At 41.0% G+C, this 22,152-nt stretch overlaps 1 protein-coding gene across 3 annotated transcripts in view; it reads right to left on the bottom strand.

Annotated features, from left to right (window-relative positions):
• Positions 1–22,152, bottom strand: part of ABCG2 (ATP binding cassette subfamily G member 2 (Junior blood group)) — a 123,004-nt gene that overhangs the window by 7,376 nt on the left and 93,476 nt on the right. For all 3 annotated transcript variants that reach the window (XM_017545114.2, XM_017545115.2, XM_017545111.2), the window contains exons 6-11: positions 20,246–20,403; positions 16,061–16,212; positions 13,501–13,602; positions 12,159–12,406; positions 6,666–6,748; positions 1,759–1,848 (exon numbers count right to left, since the gene is read on the bottom strand). In XM_017545114.2, the coding sequence (XP_017400603.1) occupies positions 1,759–1,848; positions 6,666–6,748; positions 12,159–12,406; positions 13,501–13,602; positions 16,061–16,212; positions 20,246–20,403 (833 nt within the window). The remainder of the gene's footprint in view (positions 1–1,758; positions 1,849–6,665; positions 6,749–12,158; positions 12,407–13,500; positions 13,603–16,060; positions 16,213–20,245; positions 20,404–22,152) is intronic.

Here is a 22,152-nt window from a genome sequence, read left to right as displayed (position 1 = left end):
ACATCCCAGATTAGTTTAAGTAGACACAGGGCAGGCTAGACTGCCTGCTATAGACTTCTGCTGATAGCAAGGGTCAAACAAGCCAGCTTCCCACATCCTCAGGGCTAGACCCACCATGCATGCCCATGAACACTTCGGGTGTCAGCCTCGCTGGGACAGCATCCCATGAAGCTCTGTGCACAGCCCCTCTTCTCATGAGACAACACCCTCCTATTGTTGCTCTCTCTAGCTCCTGAACACTCAGTCCAGGGAAACAGATTTCACATACCCTCCCTCTCTTCAAAGAATGCTTCTTTTCCTTCTTTGACACCTGCTTTCCTTGAAGAACAGTAGCTGATTTTGGTAGGAAAAGAGGCTTTTATTTTCCCTATTTCTGATTAGGAAGGCGGCTTGTTATTCTCCAAGTCCCACAGTGAGGCTTCAGATCACTAAACTCTTCTTACTTCTTCCACTCTCAAGTTAAAAAAAAGAAAAAGGCTACTTTTTTCAATGACCATGTCTTCCAGCCATACATCCCTGTCAACTCTCAAACTGTAATCTTTCCTCTTCCTGACATCTTTCTCCCACAATTCCAAACCCTTCCACCTTCTACATTCTTTCCCTTTCTAATAATTCCTATACATGACGTGTAAATTTGGGCAAATTGGATAGATCCTTGAAAAATACCCAGCCTGGGAAACATAGAGAGACCTTGTCTCTACAAACATTAAAAAAATAAAATAAAATAGCCAAGTGGTTGGGTGCAGTGGCTCACACCTCTAATCCCAGCACTTTGGGAGGCCAAGCGTGGGCAGATCACCTGAAGTCAGGAGTTTGAGACCAGCCTGGCCAACATGGCGAAAACCCATCTCTACCAAATATACAAAAAATTAGCTGGCTGTGGTGGCAGGCACCTATAATCCTAGCTACTTGGGAGGCTGAGGCAAGAGAATTGCTTGAACCCAGGAGACGGAGGAGGTTACAGTGAGCTGGGATTGCACCATTGCACTCCAGCCTGGCAACAGAGCGAGGCTGTTTCAACAAAAATAAATAAATAAAGGAGGCCAGGCATGCTAGTTACTTAGAAGGCTGAGGTGGGAAGACTGCATCAGCCCTGCAGGTCAAAGCTTCAATGAGCCATGATCATGTCTCTGCACTCCAGCCTGGGCAACAAAACAAAACCCTGTCTCAAAAAAAAAAAAAAGAAAGAAAGAAAAGAAAAGAAAAAGGGAAATAGAAGAAATTAAGCCAGGCTGCTCTTTACTGTAAGAATGCCTTCCGGCTTGTGCCACTCCCCTGGTCCACTGAGGGCTAAGCATGGTCACATTCTTTGTCAATTTAATCTCCCCACTTCTAAGTTGCTGCTTAATCCCTAGCCCCTCAAACTTTTCTTGTGAAGGTCATCAGCATTTACTAAAAACAAAAGATACTTTTCAGTCCCTTTATTGCTTGCTCTCTGCAGCATTTGGATTTTCTGGCCATACCCAAATCTAGAAAAACTATTTTCTCTGGATACCAGGTCCCAAAGGCTCAGCATTTTCTTCCCCACCTCTGGCTCCTTCTTCTCAGTTAATATTGGTAACCTCTATACCTATTTTCAAGACATCACGTTGTACATGATCAATATGTACAACTTTTATTCATCAATTTAAAAATACATTTTAAAAAGTACTGGTAATCCTTAGGATCCCATCCTTGGCCCCAATTCCAGATGTGATCAGTCTAACCAATAGCCCCTGCTGCTGGACAGCCCTGTTCCCAGAGCAAAGACCTACTCACATGAAGAGCTTCTTCTCTACCACAAATAGTTCCACAGCCGACACGCTGCTGAAACACTGGTTGGTCGTCAGGAAGAAGAGAACCCCGGCTCTGCCACGAAAAGGGAACAAAAGCACCGCAGTCAACTCAGCATTCTTAGATAGATTTTCTACCCACAGAACTCTTTCCACAAATGATGGTATACAGAGTTAGGCAGGAAAAAATGAGAAACTGTTCCGGTTGAAACAGAGGGAGGCATGAACTCCATCAGGCCTCTCCCCTGGGACTACATATTAGAGCTCATTTTGAAATTCACAGTCTTGGATTGTTGTGAACTGAATTGCCTCTCCCCCCACCAAAATTCATATGTTGAAGCCCCACCCCCAAATGTGATGGTATTTGAAGATGGGCCCTTTGGGAGGTAATTAGGTTCAGATGAGGTCACAGGGGTGGGAGGTAGAGAGAGTGCAATGGAATAACGTCCTAATAGGAAGAGAAAGCAGAGCTCTTGCTCTGCCACATAAGGAACAGCAAGAAGGCAAGTCTGCAAGCCAGGAAGAGGCCCTCACCAGAACCCAGCAATGCTGGCATCCTGATCTCAGACTTTCAGACCAGAACTGAGAGAATTCGGTTGTTTAAGCCACTTGGCCTATGGTATTTTGGTATGGCAGCCAGGTCAACACTTCATTTTAACTAACAAAAATGCCAAGTACCATTCCTAATGTACGAACAGAGAGGTGGCAAGCTAAATATGATTTTAAAGTTGAACAAAGAATGTAAGACATGTAGAAGCAAAACGAAAGACAGGGAAGGGACTCTCAATCAACTCCTTACTATATGCATAATCTACATGCACCACACCACCATCAGCAGGACCGTGACATTATCCTCAACATGCTAAGACAGCCAGCCCTCTTTGAGGTGTCCAGAGTGCTCAGAGGAAACCAAGTGTTGCTTACTGATTAAGAAAAATCTAACTTACGTATTGTAATGGAAAGGAATACTATTAATGTGTATTTCTCAGTGAAGTAATCGAGATTTAAAAAGAAAAATGCTAAGTTAATCTACACTTTGATACAAATATGAATATTATGAAAGCATGCCAACATCCCTGAAACACCATAACAAAACGATATAATTGATAGTGAGAGTGTGAGTTGAAACTGAAAACGAGGTGATACATCACTTAAATGGCGTAAAAACAAGAGAACATTTTTTAAAATGTAAACCTGAGAGAACAACAAGATTACATTAAAATAAAGAGTCCATAGATATCTAAAGAACAAAGATCTAAGGGAACAGGCTAGGGTTTTTTTGTTTTATTTTATTTTTAGAGAGAGAGTCACACTCTGTCACCCAGGCTTTAGTGTGATCATAAACTGTGATCATAAACTCATTCACTGCAGCTGAGTTGAATTCCTGGGCTCAAGTGACCCTCCCACCTCAGCCTCCTAAAGGGCTGCAGTTACAAGTGTAAGGTACTGTGCCCAGCCAGAACAGTTTTAAAAGTATATATATAGCAATTGAAATGAATGAAAAATATCCAGGCCTGGTAGACATGCAGTTATCTAACCTTCTGTACACAAATAAACTTTATATCAAGTTAAAAGCTAATTTCGGAACATGGAACATAGCAAAGATTCAGTGCAATTTGCCATCTTCCATCTATCTAACAGTACAGCAATGTTCATAATGATTCTGAAAAAGCAGACAATGAAAAGATTCCTTCTAAATCCTAAGATGATTTATTTTAAATACAGTTTTTTCTTATTAAGGAAGTTAATTCATTCTAATTTTTTCAAGGAGGTAATCCACACCTGTCATGTCTACTTATTGGTCTGAATATGTTTTATTTTGATTTTTTAAAATTATAAATTGGCACATTATAGTTGTATATATTTGTTGGGTACCAAGTGATATGATTTATAAATCAAAGTGTAAAATAATTAAATCAAGCTAATTAACACATCCATTACCTCAAATATTTATTTTTTATGGTAAAAGTATTTTAAATTTTAGCAGTTCTGAAATTTGCGTTATTATTTGCGGTGTTCACCACACTGTACAATGAATCTCCAAAGAAAAATTCTTATTTGTCCTGGGTAATTGAGGTTTCGTACCCTTTGACCATCATCTCTCCATTCCCCACACCCCTCCAGCTCCTGGCAACCACCACTCTACTGTCTCTTTCAGTTCCATTGTTTCAGATTCCACATTAAGCGAGATTATGTAACATTTCTGTGCTTAGCTTTCTGTATTTGGCTTATTTCACTTGGCATAATATTCTCCAATTCCATCCATGTTATTACAAATGACAAAATTTCTTTCAGTTTCCACTGTGTACATACATCACATTTTCTTTAGCAAATCAGACACTTAGGCTGATTCTGTATCTTGACTATTGTGAAAAATGCTGCTATAAATATGAGGGTGCAGAAATTTCTTCAACAAACAGATTTCACATCTTTGGGGTAAATACCTAGAAGTGAGGTTACTGAATCTGAATACTATTTTTAAAGTCTATCTTTTCCCTTTATATACGCTAATTTGTTTAGCTATCACCACAACTTGTAAAGCAGTTATTCCAGAGGTAGCTATTAATTCAAAGATGCTCATAACTCTACATATGATTAAAACCCAGTTTCTCAGTTACACAGGTAAGAGAGTGCTTGCCTCTCTTGGAAAATTCATCCCCAAAGAAGAGAACTAAACCACTGTCCTCTGAGCAGTTTTAAATAATGAAGTACTAATATTCACCCCTGAACAAACCTTTGAGAACCTGCTTCCAGAGATGGCACTGAAACACTTTTTCCTAGTCAATAAATTACAAATCATCCCAGGAGGGATTAAACTATATACACAGGCCAGTTTAACATAGTCCAAATGCTTTTATAAAAAATGATAACAGGGTCTGTGGGGGAAAGGGGAAGTAAGAACATCAGGAAAAATAGTTAATGCATGCTGGGCTAAACACCAAGGTGATAGATTGATAGGTGTAGCAAACCATCACAGCACACTTTTACCTATGTAACAAGCCTGCACATCCTGCAGATGTACCCAACAACTTAAAAAAATGATAGCAAATTTAAGCAAAAATACAAATTATGAGCCCAGGAGTTCGAAGCTGCAGTGAGCTATGATTGCACTATTGCATACCAGCCTGGGCAATAGAGTGAGATTCTGTTTCAAAAACAAACATATTAAATAATATTAATGCCCTATTTCTCCAGAAAACATTGGAAGAAACACTTAAAGCTTTTCTTTATTTCTCTGGATTTTTCTACCAAGAGTTTTAATGGCCAGATTTCCAGTCCTCTTTAAAGTTCCAGTTGAGGACAGATTACTCCGTGTCCTTTCCAAATGCTTCCTGCTGCACAATATAAAAGGCCCATAGCCTCTAGATCCTGTGATATAGTCTGTGCTGGGTTAAGAAATGCCATCTACACGGAAATAATCATCAATTACTAGCAAGTCTGGAAATGATCCAGATACCTCAGCCCTCAGGGAAAGTAAAAACATGAACAATGACATCACTCTGGTAAACTGCCGCTTAATAATAGTCTCCTTGTAGAGTCACACTATCTGATTCCGTACAAAAGAATTTATTTTACTTGAGTGAAGAATTAACTTTTATGCTTATTCTTTCAAAAATAATCAGCCTTTTCCAGACATCAAAATAGACGGAATATAAGCTTCTTCAGCTTTCCTCAGTAGTAAAATGGGGATACCATCCACCCCCTCTAAAGCACTGGGAGGTAACCTGAGACTAGCCCTAGCACAGTGTCTTGCACAAGTGTTCTCCACACATGAAATAACTAGAACTCTGAGGGCTGGACATTCCTGAGTGTTTACGTTCAGCACACAACACAGCCGTTAAAAAGTCTCCTCACAGGCTGGGTGCAGTGGCTCATGCCTGTAATCCCAGCACTTTGGGAGGCCAAAGTGGTCAGATCACTTGAGGTCTGGAATTCAAGACCAGCCTGGCCAACACGGTGAAACTTGGTCTTTACCAAAAAATAAAAAAATTAGCCAGGCATGGTGGTGCATGCCTGTAGTCCCAGCTATTTGGGAGGGAGATATGGGAAAATGGCTTGAACTGGGGAGGTGGAGGCTGCAGTGAGCTAAGATCACACCACCTCACTCCAGCCTGGGTGACAGAGCGAGACCCTGTCTCAAAATAATAATAATAATAATAATAATGATAACAGAAAAGGCTGGCTAGGTGCAGTAGTTCATGCCTATAATTCCAGCACTTTGGGAGACCAAGGCAGAGGATGCTTGAGGCCAAGGGTGTGAGAACAGCCTGGGCAATAAGGCAAGACCTTATCTTTACTCCTTTTTTTTTTTTTTTTTGAAACAGAGTCTTGCTCTGTTGCCCAGGCTGGAGTGCAGTGGTATGATCTCAGCTTACTGCAATCTCTGCCTCCCAGGTTCAAGCAATTTTCTTGCCTCAGCTTCCCAAGTAGCTGGAACTACAGCGCCCACCACCATGCCCAGCTAATTTTTGTATTTTTAGTTTCCCCACATTGGCCAGGCTGGCCTCAAACTCCTGAACTCAGGTGATCTACCCGTCTTGGCCTCCCAGAGTGTTGGGATTACAGGCATGAGCCACCACACCCAGCCAAGATAAGACCCTATCTTAAAAAACAAAATAAAAAGGTAAATTTCATTTTCTCTGTATTTTACCACTCCCTATATACATATGTGTGTGTGTGTGTGTGTGTGTGTGTGTGTGTGTGTGTGTCCAAAACAGACAATTAACTCTTCCATTCAGCTTTCAATTTACTGACTCATCCTACCCTCAATAAAAGTGGGTAGGAATTTAAGATAGTTACTTTACTTATCTTAAATTCAAATTCTTAATGGATTTTCATAAGCTTGAAGAAAGTAATAGCATTTTCTTAAAATCAAGATCCAAATTTACTTACCTATTCTGGATTCCAGTAGAATCATTTTTTAGCCCAAAGTAAATGGCGCCTATAACCAGTCCCAGTATGGCTGTGACAATGATCTTTTCAAAAAGTAAAATGCAAATAAAAAAGAAAAGAGTTTCAATTAGAGGTAAAAACTTATACACACCATTTATTATTATAATATATATGGTTACATAATCAGATCTCTCTATTAACATAAACACTCAATGGCTTGGCCAATGTCCCTGGGAGAAAATAAAACAGTAAACATTATTTAGACTGCTTCCTAAATTAAGTTATCTGTGGTTTGGGGAGAGTGCTAGGACACAAAGCACACGACTGGAAAGCTGGGGGCTTCCTTTCATTGCAACACCCAGCAGCCAGTTCAGGATCTGCCTCAGGTTACTGGGCTCGTAATTACCACACTGCATAGCAGAGCAATGCAAGTACACAGCAAAGCAACGTCCAGGTGACTAAGAGTTTTGACCCTGAACTGAACTCTCGAACTTTGTGCCAATAAATATGCATCATTTTATGTTTCAAGAAATTAAAGTGAAAACAGGATATCTTTCCTCCTAACATTAAAAATAAATAAAAATTTAAAAGCAAACATTTAAAAAATTCTAACAATGGAATTTTGCACAATAAGGAAATAGGGGTGAAATGGAGCCTGCTTATCCAGCCTCTAGGGAGTCCATGCCTGCACTGGAAGAGTGCATTGTCACTGTCACCAAAGCATTCAGCCAGCTTTCTCTGTGCACACTCTGTTTGCTTCCACGACCCATCTCCTGTCGCTGCTTCCTCACCGCTTCAGCCAATGAGGCCTACAGCCAATGCTGCAGACCTAAGCTGCCAATTCTTTGCCATTCTCACCTGTCTTCACCACTCAATCTATGTCTATGGCTCCTAAGGCGCCTGGACAAACAACACTCTTGCTTCTAGGATAAAAGTTTTCCTAAGGACACTTCAATAAGCAAAGGGTTAAGAGTTATGTTATACTTTATTTGAGGAAATCCTACTTATATTTACTCATGAGTTACATATTAAAAAACAAGAAATTTTTTTTCTTTCTGGGCTTGGTGGCTCATGCCTGTAATCCTAGCATTTTGGGAGGCTGAGGAGGTCAGACTGCTTGAGCCCAGGAGTTTGAGACCAACCTGGGCAACACGGTGAGGCTCTGTCTCTACTAAAAAAAAAAAAAAATACACAAAATAAATTAGGTAGGCATGGTGGTATACGCCTTGTAGTCCCAGTTACTCAGGAGGCTGAGGCACAAGAATCGCTTGAACCCTAGAGGTGGGGGTCACAGTGAACTGAGATCGCACTACTCCACTCCAGCCTGGGCAACAGTGCGAGACTCTGTCTCAAAAAATAAATTGATAAATAAATAATTAAAAAATAAGAAATGGTAATCTAAAAAAAAAATCCCACCATATCTTGAAATCATTAAAGTTAAAAGAAAATCTCAATACTGCAACAGTCCAGTGGTATCAAGATTTAAAGTAATGGACACTTTTAGCATGAAGCAAACCAAACTGTGAAAATAGGACCATGATCTGCGATAACTCGTTTGTGAAGAACCTAGTCTGGAAAGAATATTACTTCAATGTTTCTACTTATGTCTTTTAAAATTCACTTAGAAATTCTGGGGGGAAATCCATTATGCTGGCATATTTTCATTAATCTCATAATATACTTTAACAGATTGAGCTTCCAAAATAAGTGCAAATGACTATATCAACATGCATACATGTGTATACAAGAGTCTATATTTTCACATAGTAAAACTTTTAAGAGTATTCAATTCAGTATTTTCTCTTTTTTTTTTTTTGAGACAGAGTCTCGCTCTGTCACCAAGGCTGGAGTGCAATGACGCAATCTCGGCTCACAGCAACCTCCACCTCCCAGGTTCAAGCAATTCTCCTGCCTCAGCCTTCCAAGTGCTGGGATCACAGGCGTGCACCACCATCCCTGGCCAATTTTTGTATTTTTAGTGGAGGCGGGGTTTCATCATGCTGGCCAGGGTGGTCTCGAACTCCTGACCTCAGGTGATCCTCCCACCTTGGCCTTCCAAAGTACTGGGATTACATGAGCCACCATGCCAGGCTCAGGCTTTTCAAACTAGACATTCCACATGCTTTGTCAAGTTTGCTTTCAAACTTGTTATCTTATACTAACACTGAGTATTATGATTAAGATGTTTCCTAAAAATTTCAAAGTTTTAAAAGTGTTTTCAAAGTCAGCTTTCAAACATATTGACAAAATCAATCTTGTAACCTTGGCATGCTTTCATAAGGTGTGTTTGTGTTATTCTCTCTGGCATTAAAGAAAAGAAAACAAACAGGCAAACTTAACAATGCACAATGGAATGCACAGACCCCATCTACTTCCAAGTTGATCTGTTCAGGAAACCCTTGGAACATTAAGTGAACATGAAATCTTCTCACATAGATAATCCATTCATTGCAAGATTTTTCCAAATACAACCTTTGGAAGATGTACTATCAGAGGCCGAGTTTGAATCATGTAAAGAAATAACTAGTTAAAGTCAAAGTACAGCTGTAAAGCAACAGATATAAGATTTATCAGCAGAGAGCCATAAAACATTTTAACACCTCAAATTTCAAGAACTCAGAATTAAAACAACATACAAAATTGCAAACCCTAAGTCAGTAATCATTAAGGTATAGCCCACAGGTCAAATAGGGCCAGCCACCTATCTTTATTCACCCATGAGCTAAGAATGATTTTTTACTTTATTTTTTATTGTTTTTTTTAGAGGCAAGTTCTCACTCTGGCACTCAGACTGGAGTGCAGTGCTATAATCATAGTTCACTGCAGCCTCAAACTTCTAGGTTCAAGCAATCCTCCCAACTCAACCTCCTGAGTGGCTAGTACTATAGACATGCACCACCACACCTAGCTCATTTTATTAATGGTTGAATAAAAAGTCAAGGAGAATGATATTTCTTGCAATATAAAATTTATATGAAGTTCAAATTTCAGTGCCCATGTATAACATTTTATTGGAATGCTGCCATGTTTATTTATTTATGTTATTAGCTACGGCTGCTTTCACACTAAAATGGCAGAGCTGACTACCTGAGACAAAGACACTTGGTCTGCAAAGCCTAAAATATTTACTACCTGGTCCTTTACAAAAAAGAAAAATGTTTGCCTACTCCTGCCCTAAGCTAATATTCCAGTTTTTTTTACAATTCTAAACAAAACTTGTCCTGCTAAGCAGATGCTCAGGGAGATACAAGGTTCTATTCTTAATCTATGAGACTGCCACTGCTCTGAACATGGCTGGAATTCCTTTTGTGAAAGTGAGTTCACTAATGAGGCAGGGAAGCTAAACCTACAGGCACTCCGCATTGGAAGGAAGCCTAGTATCACAACATGCAGAATCTTAGTGTGTGACAAATAGCTCTGTGTTCTAATTATGTCTTCTCCAGAATTACCATGTAGGTGATTTGGACAAGACATTTATAAACCACTTTTTGAAGCAAGATAATTCAAGTTATTTTCCGAGTAAGAAAAGTCCAATGCATACATCACACTAAAAGAGCAATTCATTTCACTGTTGACAATAAGTAACCCACGTTGATCCTACCAGACTGATTTCCAAATGATATCAAACCTACACTCAAAGAATAAAATTTTACCATTAAATGATATATAAAAGTGCCGACATTCTCACAGAAACACAAAATTATAAGTACCAAAAACATTTGGAGCAATTAGCAGTATGGCTCAACTAGGGATACAAGCTCTTAGATACATTTATATATACATTTAAGGACGGAAATTACAATGCACAAGTTTAAATGTCAGTAATATTTTACTAGAGCCAACAATGTGCCATTTTTTACTACTCAACAGAAACTCAATATTGTTAACAAAAATAACAGCCCCAAAATAACAAGCTAAATTGATTTCTTTGAAGAACGGACCAACTAATTGGGAGTACTAATGTTCTGGGTGACAAAGGGGTTAAGAATAACAGAAAAGGCCAGGCATGGTGGCTCACACCTATGATCTCAGCACTTCAGGAGGCCAAGGCAGGAGAATCGCTCGAGTCCAGGAGTTCCAGACCAGCCTGGACAACACAGTGAGACCCTGCCTCTCCAAAACATTTAAAAATCAGCCAGGTGTTGTGGTGCACACCTGTAACCCCAGCTACTAACATGGCTGAAGTGTGAAGATTGCTTGATCCAACAGTTTGGGAATGCAGTGAGCTATGATTGCACCACGGCACTCCAATATGAGCAAGAGAATAAGACCCTGTCTCTAAAAAATAAAAAATTTAAAGAAAAGAATAACAAAAACCATAAGGAGTAATAATCACCAACTACCACAGAGCCAACCAAAGAATAAAGAAACATTGTCTCATTTTGATTAACGGAAAGTTAATCTTTTGTGAACTCAAATTTGATTACTACCTTTGTATCACCTGTAAGGAAGGTCAAGGTCAATGATAGGGACTACCACTTTGCACACAAGCTCTTCCCTTGGAGAGGCCGGCCCATGCTCTCTTCAAGTGTATTCAGTGACAGTAGGTGAAGGTTTCCCTGACCACCTGATTCCAACTGCAAATCAACCTTCTTCTCCTTACTTCTCTCTCTTCCTCCCCTTTCTCTGCTCCTTCTCTGCTTAAACTTTCCCCATAGTTCCTCTACTATCTAACATGCTATATATTCAATTTCTTTATTATTTATCATTCCTGTCCTCATCAGAAAATTAGCTCCATGAGCAGAGTTTTATTTTTGCCCATTTTGTTCACTACTGTATTCACATCCCTAAAGTACAGCACACGCCCCACGAGAACGTGTTGAATGAATCAGTGAATGGAAGTGAACAGCTACCAGAAAACCCCAAACATAGCTGACATTTTCTTCATGTTTTCCAAATAAAAATATTTTTCTACTAAGATTATTCACTACAGCTTGTCTAAATCAACAAGAATTCTGAGTTAGGTTGTCTAAGAAACCATTAAAAACCAGCTGGCCGGGTATGGTGTCTCACTCCTGTAATCCTAGCACTTTAGGAGACTGAGGCAGGAGAATCACTTGAGCCCATGAGTTCAAGACCAGCCTGGGCAACAAGGTGAAACCCTGTCTCTACACAAAACACAAAAATTAGCTAGGCAAAGTGGGACATGCCTGTATTCCCAGCTATTCAGGAAGCTAAGGTGGGAGGATGACTTGAGCCTGGGTAGGTCAGGGCTGCAGTGAGCTGAGTTCATGCCACTGCACTCTAGCCTGGGCTAAAGAGTGGGACTGTTTAAAAAAAAAAAAAAAAAAAAAACAGCTTTCCAAAAGTAAAACTTAATTGTGCTTCATTGTTCTGCTGACTGTTTCTATGTATTTGTTCTGCTGTTTCTAGTTGTTTGTGAAGATGAACAAATAACTGCAAGGGTGGGTTGAAGACAAGCATATCCTGAAGCAGATGATAACAGAACCATGTTGTTCCCATTTGACTATTTCAAAAGAATCTGCTGGTTACCTGAGCTATAGAGGCCTGGGGATTACCCAGCAAGTTTTTGAATGAACGCTTGGAAACCCATCTGAGTTGATGACAGAAGGAGGTGGTATAGGTGGCCTCCTTGAAGACTGTGGTCTTCTTCTTCTTCTCACCCCTTGAGAGTTGATCTAATTCAGCTTTTGTCTCTTTGTAGAAGGAGGAGTTGACATAAATCTCGGCTAATTTTTCTATGAGTGGCTTATCCCGCTTGGAAGGCAGGATCTCCGTGGCTTTGCAATCAGTGGATAAAAAGGAAACATGAACAAGGTAACAACTAATTAAGCCCATTTTTCTGTGACCCTTTTCTTGGATTCTTCCCTAACACCTTCATTCTAAAGCTTTAGAAAGAAAAAATAGAAATAAATAATTATTAGCTCTGTCATTAGAAAAATATAACAGGCCAGGCACAGTGTCTCACTCCTGTAATCCCAGTATTTTGGAAGGCAAAGGCAGGAGGATCATGCGAGGCCCAGAATTCAAGACCAGCCTGAGCAACAAAATGAAACTCTGTCTCTGTAAAAATAAATAAAGTAATAAATTAAAAATAAATTTAAAAAGAGAAAAAGAAAAAAAGAACAGTGCACTAGCCTGTCTACTGCCACAGTCTTATGAATACAGCAAACCTACTGACATTTTCCTATTTGACCTTAATTATTTTAAAATAGACTTCTTATCATATAGTTCTAATTCTTAATATAAAATTATGGTTGTGGCCAGGTGCAGTGGCTCACGCCTGTAATCCCAGTACTTTGGAAGACTGAGTGGGGAGGATCACTTGAGGTCAAGAGTTCAAGACCAGCCTGGCCAACATGGTGAAACCCCGTCTCTACTGAATATACAAAAATTAACTGGGTGTGGTGGCGCAGGCCTGCAATTCTAGTTACATGGGAGGCTGAGGCAGGAGAATCACACTCCAGGAGGCAGAGGTTGCAGTGAGCTGAGATCATGCCATTGCACTCCAGCCTGGGTGACAAGAGCTAGACTCTGTCTCAAAAATGCAACAACAAAAAAATCTGTTCGTTGCTTCCTACTATATGCAAATGTATACATTGCCAAGTTTCTTATTTTAAAAACACTATATAAACAATTAGTGTTTTTTAAAATGGTAACTCCTCTTAGAACTGACAACACCATATAAATTCTCATTTATAAATTAAATCAAAACACCAACAGCACTCACACACAACAAAATATTTGTGTTGACTAGTATCAGAAGACTGCATTAATAGAAATTCACAAAGCTGCATTTTAATTAGCCACCACATTGCTAAACTTCAGCCAATTCGATTAGACAAAAATCTGGGACTATAACAGATTCATATACCTTTGAAGTCTTCTTCTCTGTTTAATACCACAGCAGTGGAATCTCCATTAATGACATCCAAGAAGAAGTCTGCAGGATTATTATAGGCCTCACAGTGATAACCTACGAAAGAAGGGAACCCAAAAACACAAACTTGATGGTCTTGGAAAATAAAGAGGGCTCACTTTCAGAGGGTGAGGGAGGTGAGGCTAGAGAAGACAGAATCTAACGACTGCTCCCTAACTTTGTTTCTCTCTTCTCCCCACACCAATTTTATCCTTTCTTTTTATATATTCAATCGCACAATTTTTTTTTTTGAGACAGGGTCTCCCTCTGTCACCCAGGCTGGAGTGCAATAACACTATCTTGGCTCACTGCTACCTCTGCCTTCCGAGTTCAAGTGATTTTCCTGCCTCAGCCTCCCAAGTAGCTAGGATTACAAGCATGCACCATGACACCCAGCTAATTTTTGTATTTTTAGTAGAGACAAGGTTTCACCATGTTGGCTAGGCTGGTCCCGGACTCCTGGCCCCAAGTGATCTACTAGTCTTGGCCTCCCAAAGTGCCGGGATTACAAGCATGAGCTTGTAATCTGTGCCTAGCCTATCTCACAATATTTCAACAATTCTTTGTCTCCTGGCTAAAAGAAAAGAAAACATTCCAAGCCAACCTTGGATTTGCAGGACATTTTACACTAGTGCTTGGTCCTTATCTATCGTAATTCATGAGACCTGAAATAGCTATTGGTATGCTCTGGTGCTTAACAGTACTTCCTCAAAAATCTAAATATAGGCCCAAGAAAAGAAATGCCAAAAGCCCAGGTGTGTTCTGCTGTCTGAGTTCACCTAGGGAATGCCAGAATGGTGGAATCCACATTAGCAATGATTGCTTCCCCACATACTAAATTCAGAGGTCCAGGGCCAGGTGCAGTAAAGTGGCTCACACCTGTAATCCCAGCACTTCAGAAGGCCAAGGCCAGTAAATCGCTTGAGCCCAGGAGTTCGAGACCAGCCTGGCCAACATGGCAAAACCCCAACTCTACTAAAAACACAAAAATTAGCCAGGTGCCTTGGCTTGTGACTACAATCCCAGCTACTAGGGAGGCTGAGGCACAAGAATCACTTGAACCTGGGAGGTGGAGGTTGCAGTGAGCTGAGAAAGCACCACTGCAAAAAAAAAAAGAAAGAAAGAAAGAAAGAAAGAAAGAAAGAAAGAAAGAAAGAAAGAAAGAAAGAAAGAAAGAAAGAAAGAAAAGAAAGCATCACTGCATTTCAGTCAGGGCGACAGAGTGAGACCCTACCTCAAAAGTTAATTAATTAATTAATTAATTCAGAAGTCCAAATTAACTGCTGTGCTGCTATAATTCCAAGCAGAGAACAAATCCCCCAAGCAGTATTCTCAAAAGAACATGGCCAGCACAGCACACCTGAACCAACCAGCTTCAGATGATGAGATCATCTGAACTCAGCACGACCTGAAGTCTGACTCTTAGTTCTTCCCCTTTATTAAAAACTAATTCAGAAACATGGCCAATGAATATCTAAAATTGTATTTAGAATCATTTATAATCATATCCAAATATCTCTCAAATGAAGCAGACTGCACAAGCCATTAAAAAAAAATCACACATTTCTATCTGAAATTTTAAAAATCACATATTTCAATTTGAAATAAAAAGAACCATGCAGCCCAGAATTGTTAGAAATTTTGGCCCATGTAAGTCAGATTTAGGACTAACCACTCTATTGACCAATAAGCCACCTCATACGCACTCAAGGGCTAAAGTTGCAATCTATAGTTGCCAGAAAATTAAATAGTGTCTGCCAGGCACGGTGGCTCACATCTGTAATCTCAGCACTTTGGGAGGCCAGGGCAGATTGCTTTAGCTCAGGACTTTGAAACCAGCCTGGGCAACATGGCAAGACCCTGTCTCTAAAAAAATACAAAAATCAGCTGGATATGGTGGTGTGTGTCTATAGTCCCAGGTGCTTGGGGGGCTGAATTGGGAGGATGGCTTGAGCCCCAGGGTTGAGGCTGCAGTGAGCCAAGATTGTGCCAGTGTACTCCAGGCTGGGTGACAAAGTGACATCTTGTCTCAAAATAAAAAAAGCCTTAAAATATAAAATTAAGCAGCATCTCCATGAGTGCTCATCAAGACAGACCAACATCGTGTGCAAGGAGAAAAATTATACGGCCTCATCTGTTATACAGTCAAGAAGACAATCATATTACGTCTTTCCAAATAATGTACAAGTGACAGAATAACTGGCTATAAGGCCAACATATTAATTATTAATTACTGAGCTTTTAAGAAATGCTCACTATAATGGGGAAGCAGAATATAGGCCCAGTAGAAATACTGATACACACCTGCAGGCACACTCAAATAAGACAAAAAAGAGACCTAAATAACAAGCTGGTGCTACACAATGAAGAAAAATACTAGCGCCAGATGGAACAGGTACATTTTGAAGTGATAGATTGTCTACCGAAAGACCAACAGCACTCCTGCAGACCCCCTTTGCTCTCCTTCAGGATTCTATTAATGGAGGGTCTTACAGTATGAAAACATCAACCATACCAGCTGATTCAAAGTATCCCAAGGCCTCCTGAGCAGGCCCATGGAACATAAGTCTTCCTGAGGCCAGTAAGGTGAGGCTATCAAACAACTTGAAGATGGAATATCGAGGCTGATGAATGGAGAAGATGATTGTTCGTCCCTGCTTAGACATCCTAAGTTAAAAGTGAGACAATAATGAGTCATTAAATATCTGAAACTTGTGCTTCTTGGTAAAATATTCCTGCCTTTAGATTGTTTGCTCCAAGTTTAACTTGACTTTCTCTTACCAACTTTTCATCTCATATTATTTACCTATAGTTAGGAAACCTAAATTCATTTTATTAAAACAGAAGAGGAATTTTCAAAGCATGTTGCATTGACAATCTAGAATCAACTAGAATGGTTATTAATAATGCAGATTCCACGACAGTCTTCCCAGACATTGAATTAGAATCTCTGGGAGGGGGTCTATGAAATCCATTTTTTTTTTTTTTTTAGATACAGAGTCTCACTCTGTTGCTCAGGCTGAAGTGCAGTAGCACAATCTTGGCTCACTGCAACCTGCACCTCCTGAGTTCAAGCAATTCTCCTGCCTCAGCCTCCGAAGTAGCTGTGACTACAGGCACGTGCCACCACGCGCAGCTAATTTTTTGTATTTTTAATAGAGATGGGGTTTCACCATATTGCCAGGATGGTCTCAACCTCCTGAAACCTTGGGATCTGCCCGCCTCAGCCTCCCAAAGTGCTGGGATTACAGGAGTGAGACACCACACCCAGCCAGGAATCCACATTTTTAAGAAGCAACCCAGATAATCTGTAAGCATGTTCAAGTTTGAAAACTAGTTATGACTACATGTTAAAACAATGGTCATTTATCCCATTCTGACTTATCATTTAGGTCTTCTGGCTGTTTAGAAATTGATTTCAACTCTTCTGCTCTAATATTGCAATTAACATTACTAAGTACTTACTATGTCTTTCAAAAATACTTTAGGGATAACTTCATTTCAATTTTCACAATACTGTTGTGAGGCAGTTCCACTATTATTATTACCCTCATTTTACAAATATGTCTTAAAGGATCAAGCAACTGGCCTAGGGATCACAGTTAGTAAGGGGCAAGGCTGGGATTTAATCTCTGGTCTAATTTCATGGCCAAAATAGTGCTGAAGTACCTTTCCACAGGAGTTATGACTTACAGGTTGATATGGTTTGGCTGTGTGCCCACCCAAATCTCATCTTCAATTGTAATAATTCCCACATGTCAAGGGTGGGGCCAGGTGGAGATAATTGAATCATGGGGGCAGTTCCATATACTATTTGCTGGTAGTGAAAAAGTTTCACTAAATCTGATAGTTTTATAAATGGGAGTTCCCCTGAACAAGCTCTCCTGCCTCCTGCCATGTACAACATGGCTTTGCTTCTTGTTTGCCTTACGCCATAATTGTGAGGTCTCCTCAGCCACATGGAACTGTGAGTCCATGAAACCTCTTTCCTTATAACTAACCCAGTGTCAGGTATGTCTTTATTAGCAGTGTGAGAATAGACTAATACAGTAAATTGGCACTGCTGCTGCAAGATACCCAAAAATCTGGAAGCCACTTTGAAACTGGGTAACAGGCAGAGGTTGGAACAGTTTGGAGGGCTCAAAAGAAGACAGGAATATGTGGGAAAGTCTGAAACTTCCTGGAGACTTACTGAATGGCTTTAACCAAAATGTTGATAGTGATATGGACAATGAAATCCAGGTTGAGGTGGTCTCAGATGGAGATGAGGCACTTGTTGGGAACTGGAATAAAGGTGACTCTTGCTATGTTTTAGCAAAGAGGCTGGTGGCATTTTTCCCCTGCCCTAGAGATTTGTGGTACTAAGAACTTGAGAGAAATGATTTAGGGCATCTGGCAGAAGAAATTTCTAAGCAACAAAGCATTCAAGATGTGAGTTGGGTGCTGTTAAAAATATTCAGTTTTATTCATTCACAAAGAAATGGTTTGAAATTGTAACTTATGTTTAAAAATGAAGCAGAGCAAAAAACTTCAGAAAACTTGCAGCCTTATGATGCAATAGAAAAGAAAAACCCATTTTCTGAGGAGAAATTCAAGCCTGCTACAGAAATTTGCATAAGTAATAGGGAGCCAAATGTTAATCACCAAGACAATGGGGGAAATGTCTCCAAAGCATGACACAGGTCTTCAAAGCAGCCCCTCCCATCGCAGGCCCAGAGGTCTAGGGGAAAAAAATGGTTTCCTGGGCCAGGCCCAGGGCCTTGCTGCTTTGTGCGGTCTCGGGACTTGGTGCTCAATGCCCCAGCCACGGTTAAAGGGGACCAACAGAGAGTTCAGGCCATTGTTTCACAGGGTGCAAGCCCCAAGCCTTGGCAGCTTCCATGAGGTATTAGGCCTGCCCTTCACCTAGACTTCAGAGGATGTATGGAAATGCCTGGATCTCCAGGCAGAAGTCTATTTCAGGTGTGGAGCCCTCAGGGAGAATCTCTGCTAGGGCAGTGCAGACAGTAAATGTGGGGTGGGAACCCCCACACAGGGTCCCCACTGGGGCACTGCCTAGTGGAGTGGTAAGAAGAGGGCCACCATCCTTCAGACTCCAGAATCCACCAACAGCTTGTACTGTGCGCCTGAAAAAGCCACAGACACTTAGTGCCAGCTTGTGAAAGCAGCCAGGCAAGGGGCTGTACCCCACAAAGCCACAGGCTGGAGCTGCCCAAGGCCCTGGGAGCCTACCTCTTGCATCAGCATGACTTGTATGTGAGATATGGAGTCAAAGGAGACAACTTCAGAGCTTTAAGATTTGACTGCCCCTTTGGATTTCTGACTTGCATGGAGCCTGTAGCCCCTTCATTCTGGCCAATTTCTCCCATTTGGTACAGGCGTATTTACCCAATGCCTGTGCTCCTATTGTATCTAGGAAGTTATTAACTTGCTTTTGATTTTACAGGCTCAAAGGTGTAAGGAACTTGCCTTGTTTCCGATGAGACTTTAGACTGTGAACTTTTGAGTTAATGCTGAAATGAGTTAAGACTTTGGGGGACTGTTGAGAAGGCATGATTGGTTTTGAAATGTCAGGGCATGAGATTTGGGAGGAACCAGGGGTGCAATCATATGTATCCCCAACCAAATCTCACCTTGAATTGTAATAATATTTGTAATAATTATAATAACAATATACAGGTAGAAGGAAAAAAAGGCCAAAATCACTGTTTAAAACAGTTACTATTCAAAATATTTTATGAGAAGAGTCACTTAAATTTCTTTTTTTTTTTTTGAGACAGAGTCTTGCTCTGTCACCAGGCTGGAGTGTAGTGGTGCAATATTGGCTCACTGCAATCTCCGCCTCCCAGCTTCAAGTGATTTTCCTGCCTCAGCCTTCTGAGTAGCTGGGACTACAGGCATGAACTACCACACTCAGCTAATTTTTATATTTTTAGTAGAGACAGAGTTTTGCCATGTTGGTCAGGATGGTCTCAATCTCTTGACCTCGTGATCCACCCATCTTGGCCTCCCAAAGTGCTGGGATTACAGGCATGAGCCACCACACCTGGCCTAGAAGAGTCACTTCAATTTTAACATTTTCTAAGAACCTACTGTATACTAGCAGTGTATACAAGGACATTCTGCCTCAAAGATCAGATCAGGCTAGTAGGTCAACAATTTCAGTACAATATGAAACAGAAGAAGCTAAGGATTCCTCGTAAGCAAATAGGAGACTCACAACCCAGTCTGAAGATTATATAAATAGAGTTAAAAAGGCCCAACAGGAGTAAGCTAAGAAGAAAAAAAAAGCACTCAAGGTGGAAGAATAAGATGAACAAAGTGTGAAACAAAAAAGTCTACTCTGAAAACTACAACATGTTCAGTATCATACAGAAGAAAGAGAGAAAAAGAGTGTGTGTGTGTGTGTGTGTGTGTGTGTGTGTGTGTGTGTATGTATTTGTTGGTGTTGAGTAAAGAAGCTAAAGAGGCAGTGGCAAAATAGGCCCAGCACCCCCATCCTTACCATGGCCATCCTTCCCTATACTCTTACCTGCTTTCATTTTCTTGATAACACTTTTCACATTTGTTAATTGACTTTGCCTCCAACAGAAGAGGAAGAAATTGTTTTGATCTTTTCTGAATCCCCTGCACCAAGAAATACCTGGGATATAGTAGTGATGAGATATTAACTAAGGAATAATATTCCCATAGCATTTACCTTTTCAGGAGCAAAAGGACAGCATTTGCTGTGCTCGCGTCTAAGCCAGTTGTGGGCTCATCCAAGAACAAGATGGAAGGATCAGTAATAAGCTCCATTCCAATACTAGTCCTTTTCCTCTCTCCTCCAGACACACCACGGATAAACTGAGTTCCAACCTAAATCACAAATATTATCATTGTCAATGATAACAAGCAGTCACTATAGTTTGGTGAGCTACTAACATGTGTCAGTCCTGTAAGAAACACTTTATCTCATTAAGCTCCTTTACTCTGAACAGCAAATAAGTGGATACCTGGAAGAAAAAGTAGATTTCTCTTTTATCAGATGAGTAAACTTAGGCTCGGGTCAGAGGTGGTCAGTAACTAAGCCTATTATAAAGCACCTGCTTGGGTGGGGCGTCGCCTCACCTGGGAAGCACAAGGGGTGGGGGAACTCCCTTCTCTAGCCAAGGGAAGCTGTGAGAGACTGTGCCATGACAAACAATGCATTCTGGCTCAGATACTATGCTTTCCCCGTGGTCTTCACAACCCGCAGACCAGAAGATTCCCTCAGGTGCCTACACTACCAGGGCCCTGGGTTTCAAGCATAAAACTGGGCAGCTGTTTGGGCAGACACTGAGCTAGCTGTGGCAGTATTTTTCATACCCCAGTGGTACCTGGAACATCAGTGAGACAGGACTGCTCACTCCCCTGGAAAGGTGGCTGAAGTCAGGGAACAAAGTGGTCTAGCCTAGCTCAGAGAATCCCATTCCCATGGAGCCCAACAAGCTAAGATCCACTGGCTTGAAATTGTCTCTGCCAGCACAGCAGTCTGAAGTTGACCTGGAATGCTCAAGCTTGGTGGGGAAAGGGGTGTCCACCACGACTGAGATTTGAGTAGGCAGTTTTTTCCTCACTGTGTAAAGCCACCAGGAAGTTCGAACTGGGCAGAGCCCACCACAGTTCAGCAAAGCTGCTATAGCCATACTGCCTCTCTAGATTCCTCCTCTCTGGGCAAGGCATCTCTGAAAGAAAGGCAGCAGCCCCAATCAGGAGCTTATAGATAAAACTCCCTTCTCTCTGGGACAAAGCACTTGGGGGAAGGGGTGGCTGGGAACACAGCTTCAGCAGATTTAAACGTTCCTGCCTGCTGGCTCTGAAGAGAGCAGTGGATCTCCCACCACAATACTCAAGCTCTGATAGGGGACAGACTGCCTCCTCAAGTGGATCCCTGGCCACCATGCCTCCTGACTGGGAGACACCTCCCTGGAGGGGTCTACAGACACCTCACACAGGAGAACTCTGGCTAGCATCTGGTGGGTACCCATCTGGGACAAAGCTTCCAGAGGAAGAAACAGGCAGCAATCTCTGCTGTTCTGCAGCCTCTGCTGGTGATACCCAGGCAAACAGGGTCTGGAGTGGACCTCCAACAAACACAGACCTGCAGCAGAGGGGCCTATTACAAGGAGAACTAACAAGAAAAGAATAGCATCAACATCAAAAAAAAGACGTCCACAGACAGAAACCCCATCCGAAGGTCACAAACATCAAAGACCAAAGGTAGACAAATCCACAAAGATGAGGAATAATCAGCATTAAAAGGCTGCAAATTCCAAAAACCAGAACTTCTTTACTCCTCCTCCAAAGGATCACAACTCCTCCCCAGCAACGGAACAAAACTGGAATGAGAATGAGTTTGACAAACTGACAGAAGTAGGCTTCAGAAGGTGGGTAATAACAAACTCCTCTGAACTAAACAAGCATGTTCCAACCCAATGCAAGGAAGCTAAGAACATTGAAAATCGGTTAGAGTAATTGCTAACTAGAATAACCAGTTTAGAGAAGAACATAAATAACCTAATGGAGGTAAAACACACAGCATGAGAACATTGTGAAGCATACATAAGTATCAATAGCGAAACTGAT

Source organism: Cebus imitator, unplaced genomic scaffold (genome assembly GCF_001604975.1).
Source record: "Cebus imitator isolate Cc_AM_T3 unplaced genomic scaffold, Cebus_imitator-1.0 Scaffold177, whole genome shotgun sequence".
Lineage (NCBI taxonomy): Eukaryota > Metazoa > Chordata > Mammalia > Primates > Cebidae > Cebus > Cebus imitator.
Note: the sequence above shows the minus strand (reverse complement) of the source record. Positions and strands in the feature narration are given on the sequence as shown.